Raw genomic sequence first — 19,613 nt, 5'->3', positions numbered from 1 at the left:
TTAGGTCTTTCCTGGTCTGAGGAGTCCTGGCCTTTCCCAGTTGCCCCCTGCCAGCGAAGCCTGAGTTTTTAAGTATACCAGGAAATTTAATTACAAAGTTTCTTTTTCACTTTTGCCACTTACCTCATCAACATGGCCATGCTGATAAAGATAAGGGTTTTTTTTCTTTTCCAAACTGTATCTCAGATAGAGCACCTAGAGTTAAAGAGCAAGTGTAACAGTTTCCAGCAGGACCAACTGGGCAAGCAAATAAATCACAAACATTAGTTAAGCTCAGAACAGCATTTACGTAGGCAGAGTAGAGCATAAACTTAAATCACTGTGCAGCCTTGCCTCACACAGAAGGATGAAGCTCAGGGCTCGACTCTGCAAAAATTGGAAGATATGGAAGTAGTCTGGATGTGTTCAACAGGTCTTAAGCTTCAGTAGTAAACTCTAGACAGAAGCACATGGGTTCCTGCTCATCCATGCTTCACAAACACACTTGCAACAGGTAAAGTTCCTGCCATTCCAGTAAGAAGCACTGACAATTTCACAGCAGCCCACAAAGGCTTCTACAAGCCTCTAATAAAATATAACTGAATGCTAATTTCTCAGCAATCCAAGTCTGCTGACTTCCCACATCTACATGTAGCAAAATCTTCTGCAGTCACAGGCAAATCTTAGACTTAATAGCCACAGACACTGTGCAGCATGATGTAGTAGCTACAGCACGCTGTCTAACAGAACACACTGCTGCTAATTTCAACATACCATAGTGCAACAACAAGTCATTAGAAGAGAACAAAATGCCCATTACTTCTTCTAAATGACAGAAATCTGAACACTGGGAGGAAAATAAAGAAAGAAGGGAAAGCAGAGCAGGAATTTCTGCTACCAATGGCAGCGGTAGAGCTGAACGCCTGGACAATGGGGGAGGAGGGAGGCACTCGACACAGCCTTGTACAGTTTGCACCAGTATCTGATGGGGGCAGAAGAGCTCCGTAAGAGATGGCAGACATCGACTGCAACAAAAACAGGCTACATCCATCACAACAGCGGGAGGTACCAGCAGATCAAATGATGACAGAAGACATGCACCAGAAAAATCAGAATTATATTACTTGACTACATCTCCTGTGTTATGCAGTTTTCGTCGTTATTGAATCACAGCTTTTCCATTATATATGTTGTTTCTTTGTCGCTGTAGCTTGTATAGCCCATATGTTCACAACAGATGGATCAACGCTGTAGCTCGGTGATTTTTTCTAATTATAGTTGGATCTATGAAATTCTTAAAGAATTTCAAAGGAAATACTCCCTGCTGAGGCAAGGTGAGTCAGTGCATCCTCACTGTCATCAGCAAACAGCAAAATCAAGAAAGTGAAATTGGTAGTGTTTTATTAAGAACAAAAAAAGAAGGCAACAAACTTATTTAAAAGGTAAAATCATGAAGAACTGAAGGAGACAAATAGGCAAAGTCTTGAGAAAGTGAATATGAAACAAACAAAAAAATCAAGTGAAGGTTTGCTGTATACACAATCCATAGACTCAAGTAGAACCCAAGGGTCCATATGAGACTCAACCCTGATCACTGAATCTTATCTGCCAGATACTTTAAATTATTTCTGTTTAAGTGTCATTAAATAATTTAGTCTCAATGAGATTAAATAAATTAGGAAAATTTAGGGGTAAAGTAATCCTGCATGAAACAACTTCAGATGTCTCGTAACTTAAAAGACAGTGTTTAAAGTCTGAGTTCACACTTAACTTCATCTCTGTTGCACTTAAGTTAGCTCTAGTAATTTCAGATTTTACCTGGCTCTTTACTGACTCCACTTGAATTGTAACTAATTTTGCAATACAAATTGCTGAACAAGAGTTATAGTTTTAGCAATTTAGCAACTCATGAATTTAGTAAAAATTTATGACAGTGTAGCAGACTGAATGCTAAGCTGGCTTCTCAAATGCCAAAAACACTGATGTCTTTTATAAAGTTGATTTAACAAATGGCTGCATCATGCTTTCCTGATTTCACTGAACCATAAACCAGGAAGCTCTGCCAGTAATTGTATCAGTGATGTAAAATTTACATGTAGCTGATTTTTAAATGCATTATATCTTTATACTGTAAAGTCAGTAAAAGCTGTCATATGTTATTTAAAGCTGTATAATCATCTGTACTTAACCTGCAAGTTGTCTACCCTTAATTTGTAACTTCAAGCAGAATCAACACACTTTAAGCCTAATACCTACAGACACATGCCATAACTAAGATAGCATGTCTCAGAACGAAATAACTGCAAGATATTATGTTAATATGACAACACACGTGGTGCTTTTCATGGAATATTGAACAGACAACATTATCCTTTGGGAAAAAAAAAGCATTTGTATTTCCCAATTTTTTATTGTGTGTTTCCTATGCAAGTTAAGGGCAGCTCACATGACTATTACAGCTCCCCAAATTATGTAGATTTCATAGCAATACCACAGAAGTCTTAGCATTTCTAGCTCTTTGGGGGGGAATAGAGATCCCCACTTTTTGAGGTGTAGGGTTGCAATGAGCTCCTGAATAACTCTTCCAATTCTTGTGCCACATTGTGAGACAGTGCTGTTACCAGCTCTTGGGAGAGAAAGTGGGGGGACTTGGCAAAATTTCCTAGGAAAAGAAAGAATCCAACACTCCCACCAAACTCTTTTCCCCCTTCTACAGACTACTGCTTGTCATGGTTTAACCCCAGGCAGCAACTAAGCACCACACAGCTGCTCGCTCACTCTATCCCAGCCAAAACCAGCACACTGCTAAAAGACAAAAGGTAGTAACAGGTAACAGGCAGGTGCACCAATTTCTTTACCAGTGATAGAGACTAGCATCCCCACCTAATTTTAGGTCTCATTCTCCATAGCAGTTGAGATCTAGGCAAGCTGTGGGTGGTGTTCTCTTGATGAATAATTCATTGGGTTCAGCCAAGTGTCTGGGATCATCACAGGTCCCTAGTGATGAAGCAGGTCCAAGGTTAGTCCAGGAAGTCAGTCCATAGGTCTGGGCTCTGATCAACTGAGAGAGCAAGAGTCTCAGCTTAAAAGCAGCTCCCAAAGGAGGAGTTGCAGGCCCTTGCTGAGACTATACCTAACTTTCTTCACAACAGCTCTTACCAGCCAGCTGACCCTGAATGCAGGCAGGCAAACTTCTAGAAGCTGGGGAGCGCACTCAGGGTCCCAACATACACATACGTATTCTTCAGTGCAACCAACCCATCTAGGACAGCTAGGATGGTTTTTAAGTCACAGGGCCATTTTAGCAGTGATCACCTTGCTAGACATTTTGTCTATCCCAAATCCATTCAAATTGAAGTATTCATTCCCACTTCTTTCTAGTTCTTCTTGGCCTTGCACCAAAACTGATAAAACTATACACCAATGAAGTTTGTAAAATAATAGAAGAATATAATTATTTCTAGTTTTTTACTGCTAACCGCAGAGATGCTGCAAACAACTCTCTATAGCAAATTGAATTCCAAATTCTTTCAAATGTCTTCCAGGCTTTCATGGTTAGTCACCTGATACTAACTAGCCAAGATACTATACTAATTGGTACTTAGTAGATGATCTCCCTTTCACTAGCGATAAAATGTTGAATACCTTGTTGACTATGTCAGTTCTGCTCAAAGTCTTTTGAGCCAAAAGGCTTGCTGCTTTCTGCAGAATTTAGGTGAATTATTCAAATGCTTCCATTTTCTTATCAGAGAACCCAGCACAAAGAAGTAGAATTTAGGAAATGTGGAAGGAAAGGAGAGAGAAATGCTTCATAGTGGTGAATTACTTCAGCTCAAAGCTATGTAGTGCACAGAGACTCTGGAAATGGACAACCATGGAAAACAAAACTGAGCAACAGCAAAGCTCCACATTGCCACTAGATTTCAATGGTCACAGCTTTTACTTCAGTGCTTTTCAAAGCACAAAAATCAAAGATGCCACACTCGATTACACAGTCCCACTGCCCATTGAAAGTATGAACCAATTTTCTGCCTTTCTTGCTTGTTTTGATATTTTACACATCAGAGAAAGTCACTGTTTGGAATCCACAGCACTTTCTGTTTTTCCTTACCCTCTTGGTTATTTAGAGCATCTGTTTATATCACCACCCTTAGGCAGGAACCAGATGTTCCTTCAGACAGTAATCAACTTAGATCATAACTGAAGCTGCTTAGAGATACATTTACAATTTATGCACGCACCCATCTTCTGTGAAGATATGACAAAGTTTCAGGCAGGACTGGGGTGGGGAAAGTCCATATTTGAGATTACATAATCCCATAGTCTTTTTTCATAAAAGAAAAAAAAATTACATCACATGAAAGTACAACTGCAGAATGCTGAATAAGGTGAGCAACAGGTCATTAATTGCATATTGAATTTAATGCTGTTAAATGACAGGCCATATTTATCTTGTAATTTTACATGTGTAAATAAGCATAAATCCAGAATCGGTACTGCCTCAGCTTGAGTGCATGCTCAAGCTTGTGAAATCTCTGAAGTAAACTGTAGCTTATACAACTCCAGACTTTTGCCTTTAGCTTACTTAGAAACAGCTGATGAGTCTGAAGGCAGTCAAGGTTTCTGAGCCCACTTAAGACTATGCACAATCAAGAAAGCTCCTGTTTTGTCATATATCTGGGCAGAATGTTATATTTAACAAAAGCCAATAATCAAGCATAAACACTCAAACACTGAAATGACAATAATGCTAAAGGAACAGCAGGAACACACATTTTCCTTCAGAAAACTTGACTAAACTAAGAACAAACTTGAGAGCTGCTTTAGCTATGTTTTTTACTTGGTTCTGTTAAAAAAAACCAAACAGTTTCTGTGCTCTCATTTTAAGTCTTTGTTCACCAAAGAAAACATGCAAGAGTAATATTGAAACTAACAGCAGTCAAAAGAACGGGTAAACTTTACACATAGCTGCAAAATACTTCTTTTAGAAATAAAAATGTTCTTTGCAAGAGGATTAGTACTAGAGATTAAGTTTTAGAGTTGCCATGATACCTAAATTTATTTTGTTATATGGTCCTCTGGCTTAATCAACATGAACTATTTTAAATGAAAATATCTGTAAAAGAATTTCCTTTTTCTGAGCAATTTGAAATCCCACTGACTCTGTTATTGCAACTTGAAGGGTCTTCACAAATGCTATCACAGTTCATAGCCACATTTCTGGAAGTAACTGAAAAGGTTGCTAAAAGCAGTACCACTCTTTACTTGAATAGACGATACCAAGTCTGAAATCTTTCACCAACACTGCTGTTCTCATTAAGAAATGCATTATTTATTTTGTGTCTTGATCAGTTGCTGCATGCTGTTGAACAGCTTTTTCCCTGTGCCCAAGTAGCATCTTGTTAGCTAGGAAGCATTGTTTCAGTACCATCTATGCTACAAATGGGAACAGGCTTACGAGTAAAGAAAGCACACACATGGTAACTGAGGCAAAGCCAGGACTCCAGTAAACTCATGACAAGTCTTCCACCTTCATATTACAGGAATGAAATACCTTTACAGAATGAAGTGACCAGTAAGCAAGATTTTATTTATTTTACTTTATAGAGAAGATGACATTTTTTATTTCTGTGCAGCTATTTTTCATCAGGTTTTTCATTTTTTCCAGGTGATCTAAGAGAGAATTAATTGAGATTTTAAGAAATACACAGAACAAGAATGGAAAAATAAATACAACAAATCTCAGAGCCCTATCAACACATGTTGTGGCATTCCCAAAGTAGATAGAATCCAAATAAACACAAGTGTACCCATAGTTTTCAGAATGTGCATCAGGAAGCAATTCCCAATTAGAACAGAGGAACTGGAAGACTCAGGTTAAGAAGGGTGAAGTATTATGTCCTGAAGCAGCACACGTGCTTTGGATTGTGTGAGAGAGGGGAGCTATGCTGAAGTGCATTAACTTCATTTCCACAGCTTCCCTCAGTCCTGCAACAAAGGGTTCCCACCCTGCATGCACACACAAAAGAGATACAAGTACCAAAGGAAAATGTGAACATTGCTGGAACAGCTGATTGCCTCCCTCTTGCTCATATGCATAGGGGAGATGGCTGCTGTCACTTTCTTGCAATAGCAGTTTGTAAGCAAGGAAGCTACTTTTAAAAACACCAAATATATCAGATTTTCCATTCTCATGTTCCCAAGATTTTTAAAAGATTCATTTCTGTTCAGGTACATCAGGAACTTTGGCCACTCTTGACCCTTGCTCTTCTAAAAGCCTGTGTTATAGTCACAGTCCTGGGGGCTATGCTCCAGATGCAATCCAGAGATTGCTGGCCCAGTAGTCAGTCTGTCCCCTTTCCTTCCCACTACATCCATCAGTTTATTACCACAAAGGAAAATCCTCTTGGGCAAAACCTAAATTTGAGGTCAGCTCAGACACACTATAAATGCTGTACAAAGCTTCTCCACTAGACCAAAATGCCCAAATTAGACATCAAAGGTATATTTCCCCAGAGCATGATGAAAAAGCAAGGCAGCATTTCCTTGGTTATGTCACTTTAGACCCATATAATACATCTTTATTGTCTGCCAGAAAAATGGTGCAATATGCAAATATTAGAAAGCAGCTGGAGGTTCACTAAACTCTACAGAGGGACAACCAGTCACAGAGGTCTCTGGATGGTCCCCAAAGAAGGCCTTTCCTCACATGCATTTAATCTTCCTCTTTCAGACTCCAGTCCTCTCCCCTCTCTCTTAAATATGGAGGGGAGAAAGCCTGAACAGCCCCTTTTCCACAACTCCCAGTACATACCAGCTGAGGACACGGCAAACAGCAACAAGAACCACTCTCACATCCACCTCTGAAATGACTGCTTGGTTAAGTAGCAGAAGAGCCACTGTTCATAGAAAACACTTCTCAATATGGCAGGCTCCTCAACAGGAAGAGCAGCTACAGTTGCTGCTTCTCAATAATCAAAGGCCATTATCTACCAAAAATTGACTCGTAAATTTGTTCTCGCATATAGAAGATGCTGTAGCAGAATGCAGTTACTATCAGATTAATAGTTCTCATTTTTACAGTCATTCCTGCCAAGTGACCCAATTCATCCAGGCCAGTGGCTTCCAAACTTTGGCTGCACACCCCATTAGTAAAAAATTTTTGAGCATGGACTGCCAATACATTTATTTATAAACTATATACATGTATTACTGAACCAATACATTATATACATTATAAAACATACACAAAGATAGAAATTAAAAAGGAAAAGAAAGATATAAAACCCATTATTTTAAAAAATTATTTTACTTATTAATGGTACAAAAAATATTTTCTTCCCACACTCCAATGGATTGTCTTGCACACACCCCACTTTGGAGACCACTGATCTAGGCAAAGGCGGTAACATTTCATCAGACCAGCTGACACAGTTGGGAGAAAGGACACTGCACTCCAGGTCTTTTCCCATATTCCCATGTTAATTACCTAATATGCTTAGCCTGTTCAATCTCCCTGCTCACACATGAAGTAAAGGAACTACAGTTTTAAACCAACACACCAGAGCTTGCTTCATAAACTTAAGTTGCTGGATTTGGGTACAAACTCAGAAAACTATCAACTTTCCCGAAAATTCTCTTAAAACAAAGATCATGAATTCACTCACAATGAAAAGAGAGCCAGTAAGCAAATAAACCTGAAGCTATTAAGAGGCCTCTTCTTGAGGCCTCTTAATGGCTCAATTGGCACAGCTCAATTGCAAAGTTAACCCATCTTGGGGGAGCGTATGCTTTTCCTAACTACTTTATTACTATTCCTATTCTTTTAACTGTTGGCAAGAACCAAAAAACCCAGATACAGCTCCAGGCAGACTCCTTCAATGCTTCTCCCAAGAGGAAACTTCACTCACTGCCTTAGAATGACACTGTAATTTATGCTAATACTTTGTAATTACCATCTGTAAACGCAAGATATGCTAATTTCCAGATGACTATCAGGAAAATATATTGGAAGCATATTATTCTGCCGAATACTCTGAAAAGGTTTTCTCTTGGAATATTTCAAAGTAGGCTTCAAGGGGAGGAAAACAATGTACAACAAGGGAACAATCTTGCTGCAGAGACAAGGTGAGGCAACCTCCGGATGACTGAGGATTCAGCCCCAATCCACTGTCGTCTAGCCAACATCAAAGCAACTGTAGTATAGGAGAACAAATGTTCATAATGAAAAAATCTATGTAAGCACAGTCCTGAAGATTTCAACAGCATCAAACACTAGCATGATTGTTTCTTTTGGTCCAAGAGTCATGGTCAGACCCTCTTTAATTAAGAGAATAAGAACCAGAAATCAGTTTCACAATGCTTCCTATTTTTATCAAAGGGTTTGTCCCCCAAGGAACAAGGCTGCAAAGAATTCTAGGAAAATATAGGTTATAGCTAAAGTTAAATCAGAAACCTAGTCTTTCAAAAAAAGTAGTGCTTCAACTAAATCAATTTGGGAAAGAAGAGATGGTAAGACAAACACTATTTCTTGACTTCACCAATAAGCCGATGTGCATAGCTTTGCAAGAACATGTCACAGAACAGAGACTGTCGTTTTGGTGAATGTTTTTTCCACACAGGCTAGGCAAACTAAAAAAGACAGCACTGATCCCCTATCAGCACAGTAGCCAGGCTGATCTAAATCAGATTCAGTCAACCTGGCATTGCAGTTCAGTTGCAAGCTGCAACCAGTGTTCCCAGAGCCTCTCAACAGCCTAAAAGATTGACAGCACCATTCACTCAAACTGGAATTCCTCACTTTTATAAAATACACAATAAAACAAGAGGGGAAGAAAAAAGCCATCTACGTAAATGCAAGGTTTTGTTGCAGGAACTAGATAACAACTGTTAAGGACTACTCTGGCTGCTGCTCTTCCCATCACTCCTTGTTTGACTGTGGTGTGCCATCCAACCAGCCTAATGTGTTTCAAAAGTAGCTCTCATTTCACTGATCAAATACATATAAAATAAGCCACCTGCCATGTGAGAAAATGACTAATGCTTGCATCTTTTAAGCTCTTTGCTTCACCACTGAAGCAGCTTTTGAATACAGTAGCATTAGTGTTTGTTAAAAGAAACTTGCTTTTAAAAACAAGATTCAAAAGGCTTAAGAAAACATACAAGGAGATGATAACCAAAGGTAAATCTGAGTAACTTACTGCTGCTGTTGTGGCCTCCTCTCCACCTACATAGACAGAAGAAGCAATCTCCATCACGGACAAGTTTGTGGGAGCATCTGTAGTAGATGACGATCTGGGCCGACCTGATTGACTATCTTGGGCAGACCTCCTGTTGATCTGTGGACTTCCTTTCGGGGCATCTGCTTTGCCCCGCCTGCTGTGCAGGCTCGTCCCTCTCTTCATTTTAGGTGGCACTCTGATCTGCTGAAGCACCCGGTTCAGAGCTGTGGGGTGGGTGGAGACACCATCAATTTCAGCACAGACGCTTTGGCTTTCCAAATCCATGTCAGGCTCCAGCTCAGCCTGAGCTTGCTGAACATCATGCGGAGAAACTGATGACCTCCTGCGCTGATGCTGGAAAAGGTGCTTCAAGCCTTGACCAATCACATTAATGTTCTCCAAAGCATTATGGGTTATTTTGGATAATTTTTGCTCTGATTCATGTTGTTTTTTGGTCTCTTGATCTTGGGATTTGCCTCCAGGATCAGGGTCATCACACAACTGTTCAGTGCCAGAGGGCTCCATTGATGACACCCAACAGGTTTATTTGACTATTCATACATAAATACGTCCCCTGCTTTTAAAAGGCTTGTGTTTGTTTTAAAAATGCCAAGATTGTCAGCCAATTAGGTGTGCAATTGCTTCAAGAGTGACTACACATGCAGCTGTGCCACGGTGATCTCATGCTTATCTAATGTTAAACAAAAGAGTCATTATTATACAACCATGCAGAAAGTAGTGGGTTAAAAAATCCAATGCGCAAAACATGCCATTAACAGAACAAAATATATCAGTTTTCCAAACATCCTTCCATGTGGTATTAGCTGCATCTAGGCTGTATGCAGAAGCCAAAGCTTGTAGGAGACAAGTCATTCATCGCCTAGGGGAAGAAGCTCAGCACAAAGGGTACAGGAAAGCAAGAAAGGTAAAAAAAGCTGTTCAAAAGGGGGAGAAGCAAGGAGAAACCAGTGGGGGTTTGTTTATTAAGAACAAGCCCATAATAATATCTAACAGAACATGAGGTTAAATTTCTGAAGAGCATGTTAGTAGTCTCTTTGGCAGAATTAATTTTGTTCCTTGACAAAGACCTGGTATTTTGTGCTTCAAATGTAATGTCTACTCTGCCTACCTGATTTTCTTGTAGAATGCTTAACTTCACAGTATTTAATATATGCAAGAAAACAGAACATTTCCAAATCAGTTATGCATTTCCAAATAGTAAGAAATGACTTATTACTGCCAACATCCACTGATGGCACTGGAAACTAGATGTGAAAATCTGTCTTCAAGCAAGAACAGGCAAGTGAAATGGTTTCAATTGGCACAGTCTTGTCCATAGTTTTCAGAGAAAACAAAAATGCCTTTTTAAAAGTAGATTAAGCCACCAATCTGAAAGGGAGCAGCACCATGCATGTGTAGCTCTGTCTCTAGCAGAGAGGAAACACACAGCTTTTCTCCAAGAGAGCTCAACCTTACCTATCAGCAGGGCTCAGGCAGGAGTTGGTTATACAATGCAGCTGAGCACTTATATAGCAACACACTATTGGAGAAGTACAGCAAAGGAATGAGGAAGGAAGGAAGGAAGGACACAGTATCTGAAAGAGTTTCACATCAGCACCATGAGATCACATGCTCAGAAGCTGATCATTGTTTTCTTGCACGAGAAAGCTTTGATTAGGCTTCTATAAATACAGAAACCAGATCACAGAGGTCTACCTCAATCTTGGCAGAAAGCAGCCTGTGCTTTAAAAACACCCAACATTTCATTTGAAATGCAACATTTTGGGATTTGAGAGCATTCATTTTTATCTTAAAACAGCTGCAGAAACATAATGCATTGAGGTTATAATTAGAGCACTGAGTTTTGTGCATCTGAAACATGACACAAGGGGTTAAACTGATATTCCAAAATGCTTTCCAAATTGGCATCCAAAAATATCAGAAGAGCTGCCTCACGCTCTTTTCTTTTTTTTCCAAATGTCGTTGCTATCAGCTGGAGGCAAGATGAAATTCAGTACTTACAGAAAGCAAAACACTAGAATCATACAGGATTTTATCTCAGTACTTTGAACATGTTATAAGCATTGAGGTTAAATATATTGGCCCATTTAATCAATAACACATTAAATGCAAAGTAATAAACTACATTCCAGAAAAATACATTTACCCATATTCATGCAGAAATTGTGTGGCAGAATAAAAAAAAAAGTGCAACCAACCTTTTATTTTTACATACTTAACACTTTCTTAAATGACTTCAAGTGCCTTTATGACTAGTATTATGCTTTGACTTTTAAGCTTGCTCTTTTTTAATATTTTTTTTTCTTGTGTAACAGGTTTTCCAGGAAGTTGAATTGCAGGTCTCTACTCAATTTAAGTTTTAGGGGAAAAAAAGGCAAACCTAGATTTTCCTTTTCATCCAACAGACCAAATGGTTCAGTAAACAAACCTCACTGGCTAAAAAGCAAGAGTCCCAAAATTATTTGGCATATAAAATATAAACCTGGCAGTTGACCCATAACTGCCTTTTTCATTTTAGCTAATTCGCTCAGTATTCATTTTTCAGTCAGAACTCACCAAAGAGCTGTACTTCCTACCAAAGATACCCAATATACTCTCTAACCAGTATCTTTTTGATCTTCTGCATGCTTTCTATCCAGATTACCACTGGTAATACTGCTGATCTTAAAGAACACCACTTCAGTCTAACTAGAGTTCCATGCATTATCTGCTGGAAACCATTAACCTGCTTAAATTAGCACTATGTCAATTTACAAACCAACCTGAAACAAATCAGCCTAGTTAGCTCACAAATGAGTCACTAGTACCCCTGTGTATTCTGTGACTGATTTATGAAATTACACTGACTCTTATTCTTTAAGAGGCTCTTATAGGGAGCTTTGCGGTCATCTGCCTATTCATATTTCCATATGATGAGTCTGTTCTGAGCCCGAAAAGAGCTTTTCAAATTGCCTATCTGGTATGAAGATCTTTAAAACTACTTATTTGTCCTAGTACCTACTTCTGGGAAAAAACTACTCATAAATGTGAAGAACGGTGAATCAGTAGAATAAAACCACTTATAAATGTGAAGAACTGTGAATCAGCAGAATTAATTAGCACATTTACTTGCATTAGGATTTAAGTTTTGTGTTTGTTTTTTTTCCCCCACTTACAACAACCTGTATATTCTGTTTGAGGGAGGAAATGGAGTACTTTATAGCATGAAGTTCAAAAACATACATTTCTTTTTTGCCTGAGAATACAGTACATCAGGGACAAAATTCACAATTCCATATACGGTCTCACTGAGCAGATGTTATAACATTATTACATCCCAGAACATGCTAATATAGTCCTTCATTTGTGCAATTATTTTACAGCAGCACTGGGAAACAAAACAGTTCAAAAGGAGAAACTGGCAAAAACAATATTAGATAACTGTGAATATATAAACTAGTACTTGCCTCCATCACTTGCCCTTTAGCATGGCTGACATACAGCAGTCCCTCCACTGAACAAAACTGCAAAAGAAATTGGGTATGAGATGCAATTCTTGGAAATGGGAGGAAAGATGTACACAAACAACAAAGTGAACATGGTTCCAACTTCTAACTTATTTAAATTTTTACTTTCTTTTCATTTAAATGCAAGCGCCTCTGGAAGCTGGGCTATTTTAAAGTCTTTCAAATAACTGAAGGGATACAAACATAATTGAAGTTGAAACTGAATCTTACAGAATTAATCAAGAAGTTCTTGTGAAGGAACATTTTCTCTTGGGGTATATGGCCACCATATGTGGTGCCAAAAGCACAGGTAGATTTCAGGGCTCCAGCCTGCAAGGTCAGACTGGTCCACACAGATTTTATTTTCTTCTCCTATTTAGTCATGCCAATGTTCTGGGCATAGGTCAAACAGCTTGCTTTTGTTTATCTGGAGTTCACCTAACAGGAGGTGAGAATTGCGAGCACTTTGAAACATGAGCACCTTTCAGTTCATTTCACAGGGAAGCTCTGTCACCTTGGCTGAACTGCTACCCTGCATAACAGCAACCCCCATCAGGAGGCCAACAAAACCAACCCCTGTCCACTACAGCTGTAAACCCCGGGCAGCCCCTTTCCATAACAGCAGACCACCTACACACTGAACCTGTCTGTGCAGAGACGAGGTAATGGATCCAGCCACAGCCTTCACACAGAACGAGCACAAAGGATTTGAAGGTTTGAGTCCAGCCTAGGCAAAGCACAACATGCCCAAGGACACCATCCTGGCCTTGCTCTCCTTTCCAAAAGGAGGGAACAGAGTATTTCAAGGGCATTTTGATGATCTGTTTAATGTTTCTGCAACAAGCCCAAGGTGAGGCCAGATGCTTGCGAGAAGAACACAACAGAGGATGACACCAGGACAGCCAAGAGCAGATACAATGACCACATTTCTCTAGCCAGACTCGCGTACTATTCTGAAACACAGCTACATCACCCAGATTTCCCAAAGGTTATTAGTTACTCAACTAGTTCTTGAAAACAGGGACACAAGCTTCAGAATACATGAGCCCTCAGAAGAACACTACAAGACTGTGCACAACTGGGGCATTTTGACTATTGTATTACACACCAGATTCCCACCTCCAAGAAGGCAGAGATAAAGATAAATGTTAATCAGAACCACAAAAGTGGAATGCTAGAATATGAAGAAAGTGATGACAGCAAATACGAAGAACTTAGGAAAAAGTGAATGAACACATTTTTTAAAAGATCTTGACATAGAAGAAATTACATTTCTACGATAGTGTAAGTGGAGAACTAGGCACAATATGTGAAGTATTGTTAACATATGAGGTGCTGCTAACATAACTTCGTAGCCATTCTACTTGTCTTTTTTCTTTTTTTAGTTTTAATGTTATTTTTAAGAACTGTAGGAGCTTCTGCCAGTGAGGTCTTCATAGATATGCCCTACAGGACCCTGTAGGTCAACAGATGCTTTTGCTCAGATTAATTCCCAGCCTTTATGCTGCAGAGTCCGCCTTCCAGAGCGCCCACAGATGGGCTTTGAGATGTAAGGTCATGAAAACTACTTGTATCTTCTCCCTTATGAATCACAGCCTTCACTGACATACAAACCAAATCTCTCATTTTCTGTCAGAAGCTCCATTTTTTTCTAAACTTTGAAAAGCTACTGCACTGGGCTAATCAAAATTCCTTCACTCTCCTGTACTTACGAAGAGTAGATACAACTTTAGCTTTTTTTTTTTTCCCATACATAAGGGCTCTGTTGCTTTCTCTTCATTCTTTCACTTTTCTTCATCAAATACTTTGTAACATGAAAATTTCAAAAATGTGTCAAATATCTAAGATCAAGATAAGAAGTCTGAAAAGACTTTGGCCCGTTATATTTTAGAGTAAAATTTAATAAAGCTTAACTAAATGCATCGGTTTAATGAATTCCCTTCAAAACCACAGCTATTTGTAAATAAAATGAACTCTGAAGTTACCATTGAAAGCCAGCTCAGAGCTGACTTAGCTGCAACTGGAGTACTTGTTACAGATACAAACAGTACAGAACTGTAGAAATAGGGAAGAAAATTATTTTCAACAAAAGAAAACAGAAGAGATTCTGCCCTTTGTAGAATATTTCAAATGCCTGTTATTTATGCTGTATTTGAACATCTTGAACCCTTAACATTAATGTTGAAGTACAACTACCTAAGGAACCCTCACATTTGTTTTATTCCATAAACTGGTCAGTTTAATGGATTCTGTATCAAGGCAAACAGTTTAGCAAGAAAGACTAGAGGGGCAACAGTTACACACTGGAAAACCACATATCATGGGAACTGGGAACCCTATCAAGTAATTTATATCCACAGGAGCATTAAGATATTTTAAAAGCATCATTGTTCAGCAGCAACAAGCAGCAGAGCAAATAAGGAGACAAAGCTCCGGGTGTTCACAGCTAATCCTGTCAGAAAGAGGAACTCATGAGAAACTGGAATGGGTGTAAAATTCAAGGGGGCTGCGGTTTGGAAAACATTCAAAGAGGAAGACAACGGTAATAGAGTAAATAATTTGACCCCCAAAAACCCAACTGGATAGTGGTATGACTACCCAATACCTGAAGAAACAGGTATATTTAGCTATTATAACAGAATAATTTTTTAGAAGTCAAAGAGTGGAGAACTGTGGCAAGAATGGAAGAAAAAGTTGTACAAGAAATAATTAAACACAAAGAACATAGGTAATGTTGTGGTTTAACCCCAGCCAGCAACTAAGCACCATGCAGCTGCTCAATCATTCCCCCCCCCCACCCAGTGGGATGGGGGAGAAAATCGTGAAAAAGAAGTAAAACTCGTGGGTTGAGATAAGAACGGTTTAATAGAACAGAAAAGAAGAAACTAAGAATGATAATGATAACACTAATAAAATGACAACAGTAGTAATAAAAGGATTGGAATGTACAAATGATGTGCAGTGCAATTGCTCACCACCCGCCAACCAACACCCAGCCAGTCCCTGAGCGGCGAATCCCTGCCCCCCACTTCCCAGTTCCTATACTAAATGGGACGTCCCATGGTATGGAATACACCGCTAGCCACTTTGGGTCAGCTGCCCTGGCTGTGTCCTGTGCCAACTTCTTGTGCCCCTCCAGCTTTCTCGCTGGCTGGGGATGAGAAGCTGAAAAATCCTTGACTTTAGTCTAAACACTACTTAGCAACAACTGAAAACATCAGTGTTATCAACATTCTTCGCATATTGAACTCAAAACATAGCGCTGTACCAGCTACTAGGAAGACAGTTAACTCTATCCCAGCTGAAACCAGGACAGTAAGATGGCAGAATACAGGGAAGAAAAACAGAAAACAACAGTATTTTTAATGGAAAGGATACCTGTAGTTTTCAAGACATAGTTCTTCCTCCTCCTCCTCCAAAATTCACCCAAGAAAAGATTTCCTGGAATTCTAGTGAAGTCCAAAAGAAAAACCAGGGACAAAAGATAAAGAGATAGATATATAGATATATATATATAAAAAAAGCCCCCCACCTGGCCACAACCCTGATACTGACAGTACTCTATGCAAGAACAGAAATGGAGTATGGCTGAAAGAGCAAATTGAAAGACAAAACCAGAAAGACTCAGCATATTAAACAGTGCAGCTGGGAGATGCGGGGGAAAGAAAAAAAACCAAAACAAAACAACTTCAAGTATGTGTAAGGCAAGCCAAACTTCTGTTGAGGTTCTGCATCTAAGATTTTAGAAAAGGGAAATAGCCCAAAACCAGCTACTTTGATGAAACAGTAAGGACTGGCAGGTGGCATGCCCCAAGGAATTCACTGAATTAATCCATAGTGATCTGGATAAGGAGTCCACACCATTCAATACTGCAAGAAAAGCCACACTGGATGGAAAGATACTGCCACTTTAATAGGAACAAGGGACACAGGGCAAAGCAAGAGACCTACAGCCTATTTTTTTAAGCCAACTGCACATTGTTACAGGGCAAAACCAACATAGTAGGATAATAATAGGTTTTACTGATTTCTGCCTAATGATTTCCCTAAACCCTCCAACCTATTCCCAGCATTATCGAGAAGTCAAGAAGGAAATCAGCTGCATGATGCCATCTCTGCTATCCTTGCTCTCCCTTCTCCTATCACATATTCAGCAGGAAGTTTGGTGGCTAAAGCACAGGCTGAGAGACCAGACATCCTGGGCTAAACCAGCTTTGTCAGTCTTGCTAAAAGACCTTGAGCAAGTCAGCCTCTGTGCCTAATGTTTTGCTATACAGAAAATATGAACAACCCAGCTAGCTGAAGGAGAGAAACACTGAGGGTAATACCAGTGAAGGTACTTCAATAAAACGCTTTATGATGGAGCAAAACACTTAGGTTCCTTTAAAGGCAATGTGTACACGTATCAGTTAAAATAACTCAAACTTATAATGCCAAGCTGCTGAATTTTATAAAGGTAGCCAACTGTATTCTTCTGGTAAAAGGATTATTCAAGTCAACTGACACATGCACTATAAATCAATTCTTCTTTTAGTAGTCCCACAGCTTACACAATAAACCACAGGTCACTTGTACGAATATAAAAGAACACAAAAACTTGCTCCATCACACTTAAAATGAGAGGCTGGCAGTGTGTCTGTATGAATTACATGATCATCGCCAAGGAGCAACTTAAGAGTTTTAAGATATTCAGGGACAAAAATGGCACTATGTCTGAGCCCATACAAAACATGAAATATACAGCCTCTCTCCTAGAATCCTCACAAGCCTAAAATAGATCTACACAGTCCATCCACTCATTTATTAGGGGTGAGTATACTGTAAGGAAAAGGAGATGGGAAAAGATCCCGGAGGTCACTCAAATGGCATTGAGAATTGTCCTCCTCTTCCCTGGAGCAAAAGTGGAGAGGGAGGGAGAGTCAGCTTTTCTCATGCCTTCCCCAGGCACATTAACAAATGGTCATTTCAAAGGTTCACCAGCAGAAGATTATGCTTTGCCACACCAAAATATATTCACCATTTCTACTGCTGCATCCACTAATAGTTCACATGCTTATGCTGTGCAAGGGTAGCATGTTCATAGATACACCAGAAGGTGATTTTTCAACATCAGCCTCTTCTCAAATCCACATCCTGTTGAAGCAGTTCCTTCCTATAACTTTATATTTAACACTGCTGACCAACAAAACTAATACACAGTTTTTTGTTCCTGAAAGCTCAGATATTAATCCTGTAGATAAGAGAAAATTGCACTCAAGTCACAGATGAGCAGATACCAAACACCCTCTTAATGAACGACAGATCCCCTTCTCCTTCCAATTACTTTTTAAGAAACATCTCTCCGAATACACCCACATCAGGATCAAGCATCTTCAAAACCACCCATGGGCAACCTCAAAATTACTGCTGTCCTATAAGAAGTACTGCTCATTGATTGCTGTGAATATAAAGACCAACGGTTCTTCTGCAAAGTTATAAGTTCACAGTGTAATGACCATAGACACAAATACCAAAGATTAGGTAGTTTTCCTTGTTTATTAGGAAACTTCAGTGGCTTAAAGTTGAGCGGCTGTTTTCAGAAATGTTTCTACTGCTTTGCAGTACAACCAATTGCCACCGAAATCTTTTCCATCCCTCTCTGAACATTCCAATAACTCAGTGTTTACACTGTTGTCTGAATCAAAGCTATGAAGTAGAGGTCAAGACTTCTCCAAAATTAAGAACCATGCAGAGGTACCAATACATAATAATTCAGTTTTTGGTATATGCTATAAACACCACATGAAAATCAAAGCAAAATATTTAGCTATATTTCTATAGCTTGTGACCTGTAAATTTATTACAAGATTTTTAAGACCGTGCTGCTGCTTCTAGAGCTGGTATTCCATAACAGTCTGACTGTGGGGCAATGTTACTGGTTCCACAGTTTAGCAGAGCTGCTTCTTCCTTCTAGAAAGCACTGGTTATCTTTAAAGCACTTCCTTCACTCCTGATTAATTTCTTAGCTACATAAAGTATTTATAGGTTTACATTACCGTAACAGGTGAGAAGTCTATGAATTTACCCTTGGAATGCTCCTACATTATACTGAATTACTATTACTTCCCTAGTTTTCAGATGAAAAACAAATATAGAAAGGTCAAGAAGCTGCCTTAAGATTATACAAGACTTTTGGAGCAGAGAACCAAACTTAAAATTTACCCATATAAGGTTAATGTCATACCTACATGATCTCTCACTGCTGCCACTTTCTGATTTGCTTATGAACAGTGTACAGTACCACATCTGGAACCTACCAAACCCACTTAAAAAATCTTTTCCTGGAAAAGGCTACACAGGCTATTTTCCATCAAATAAAACCAGTGCTTCAAGAAAGCTAAATCAAGGTTAAAGAAAGATTTAACTAGATCCTTCTGATTTGCCAACATTTGCAATTACATACAACATACGCATTTTCTAGAAATTTTTTTTGTGAATGTACTTATAAGTTCAGAAACAACACTAAAAATGCAGCCTGTAAGTATTTTAGAAGAAAAACACATTTGATAGATCCAGGTACATATAAAGAATTCTTATACAGACTATCTGTTTTACTAGACATAAGAGGAAACCTGCCTATTAGCAAGTTTTTCTTTTTAACAAGATAGTGTAAAAACTACTAATTTTTAATCTCTGTCCATCACAAGTACGTATACTGTGGAAGAAGTTACACAAGGCTGCAATTTACAACCGTGTAGTTTGCCAACAGATGACACTTGCACTTGATTTAGTGATCTGTTTCAGAAAAGCCACATCCCCACATACTCTTCTTCAAAACCAGATTGAAAGGAAAGCCAAACTGCAGCATTTCCTCAAGAACATCTCTGCTTTTTGCTAAAGAGAAAAAAGTTGTAACTATGTTTTTACA

The 19,613-nt window shown here is 39.0% G+C and overlaps 1 protein-coding gene across 6 annotated transcripts in view; it reads right to left on the bottom strand.

The window, feature by feature from the left end:
* The window catches only part of TMCC1 (transmembrane and coiled-coil domain family 1), a 202,940-nt gene that overhangs the window by 92,018 nt on the left and 91,309 nt on the right, over nucleotides 1-19,613 (bottom strand). For 4 of the 6 annotated variants that reach the window (XM_069811722.1, XM_069811723.1, XM_069811721.1 and 1 more), the window contains 2 exons: nucleotides 12,668-12,724; nucleotides 9,180-9,891 (listed from right to left, as the gene is read on the bottom strand). In XM_069811722.1, the coding sequence (XP_069667823.1) occupies nucleotides 9,180-9,725 (546 nt within the window). In that variant the 5' untranslated portion in view covers nucleotides 9,726-9,891; nucleotides 12,668-12,724. The remainder of the gene's footprint in view (nucleotides 1-9,179; nucleotides 9,892-12,667; nucleotides 12,725-19,613) is intronic. The other 2 variants (XM_069811725.1, XM_069811726.1) reach the window with 1 other exon arrangement.

Source organism: Haliaeetus albicilla, chromosome 24 (assembly GCF_947461875.1).
Source record: "Haliaeetus albicilla chromosome 24, bHalAlb1.1, whole genome shotgun sequence".
In the NCBI taxonomy this organism is placed as follows: domain Eukaryota; kingdom Metazoa; phylum Chordata; class Aves; order Accipitriformes; family Accipitridae; genus Haliaeetus; species Haliaeetus albicilla.
This window is presented reverse-complemented; position numbering and strand designations above follow the sequence as displayed.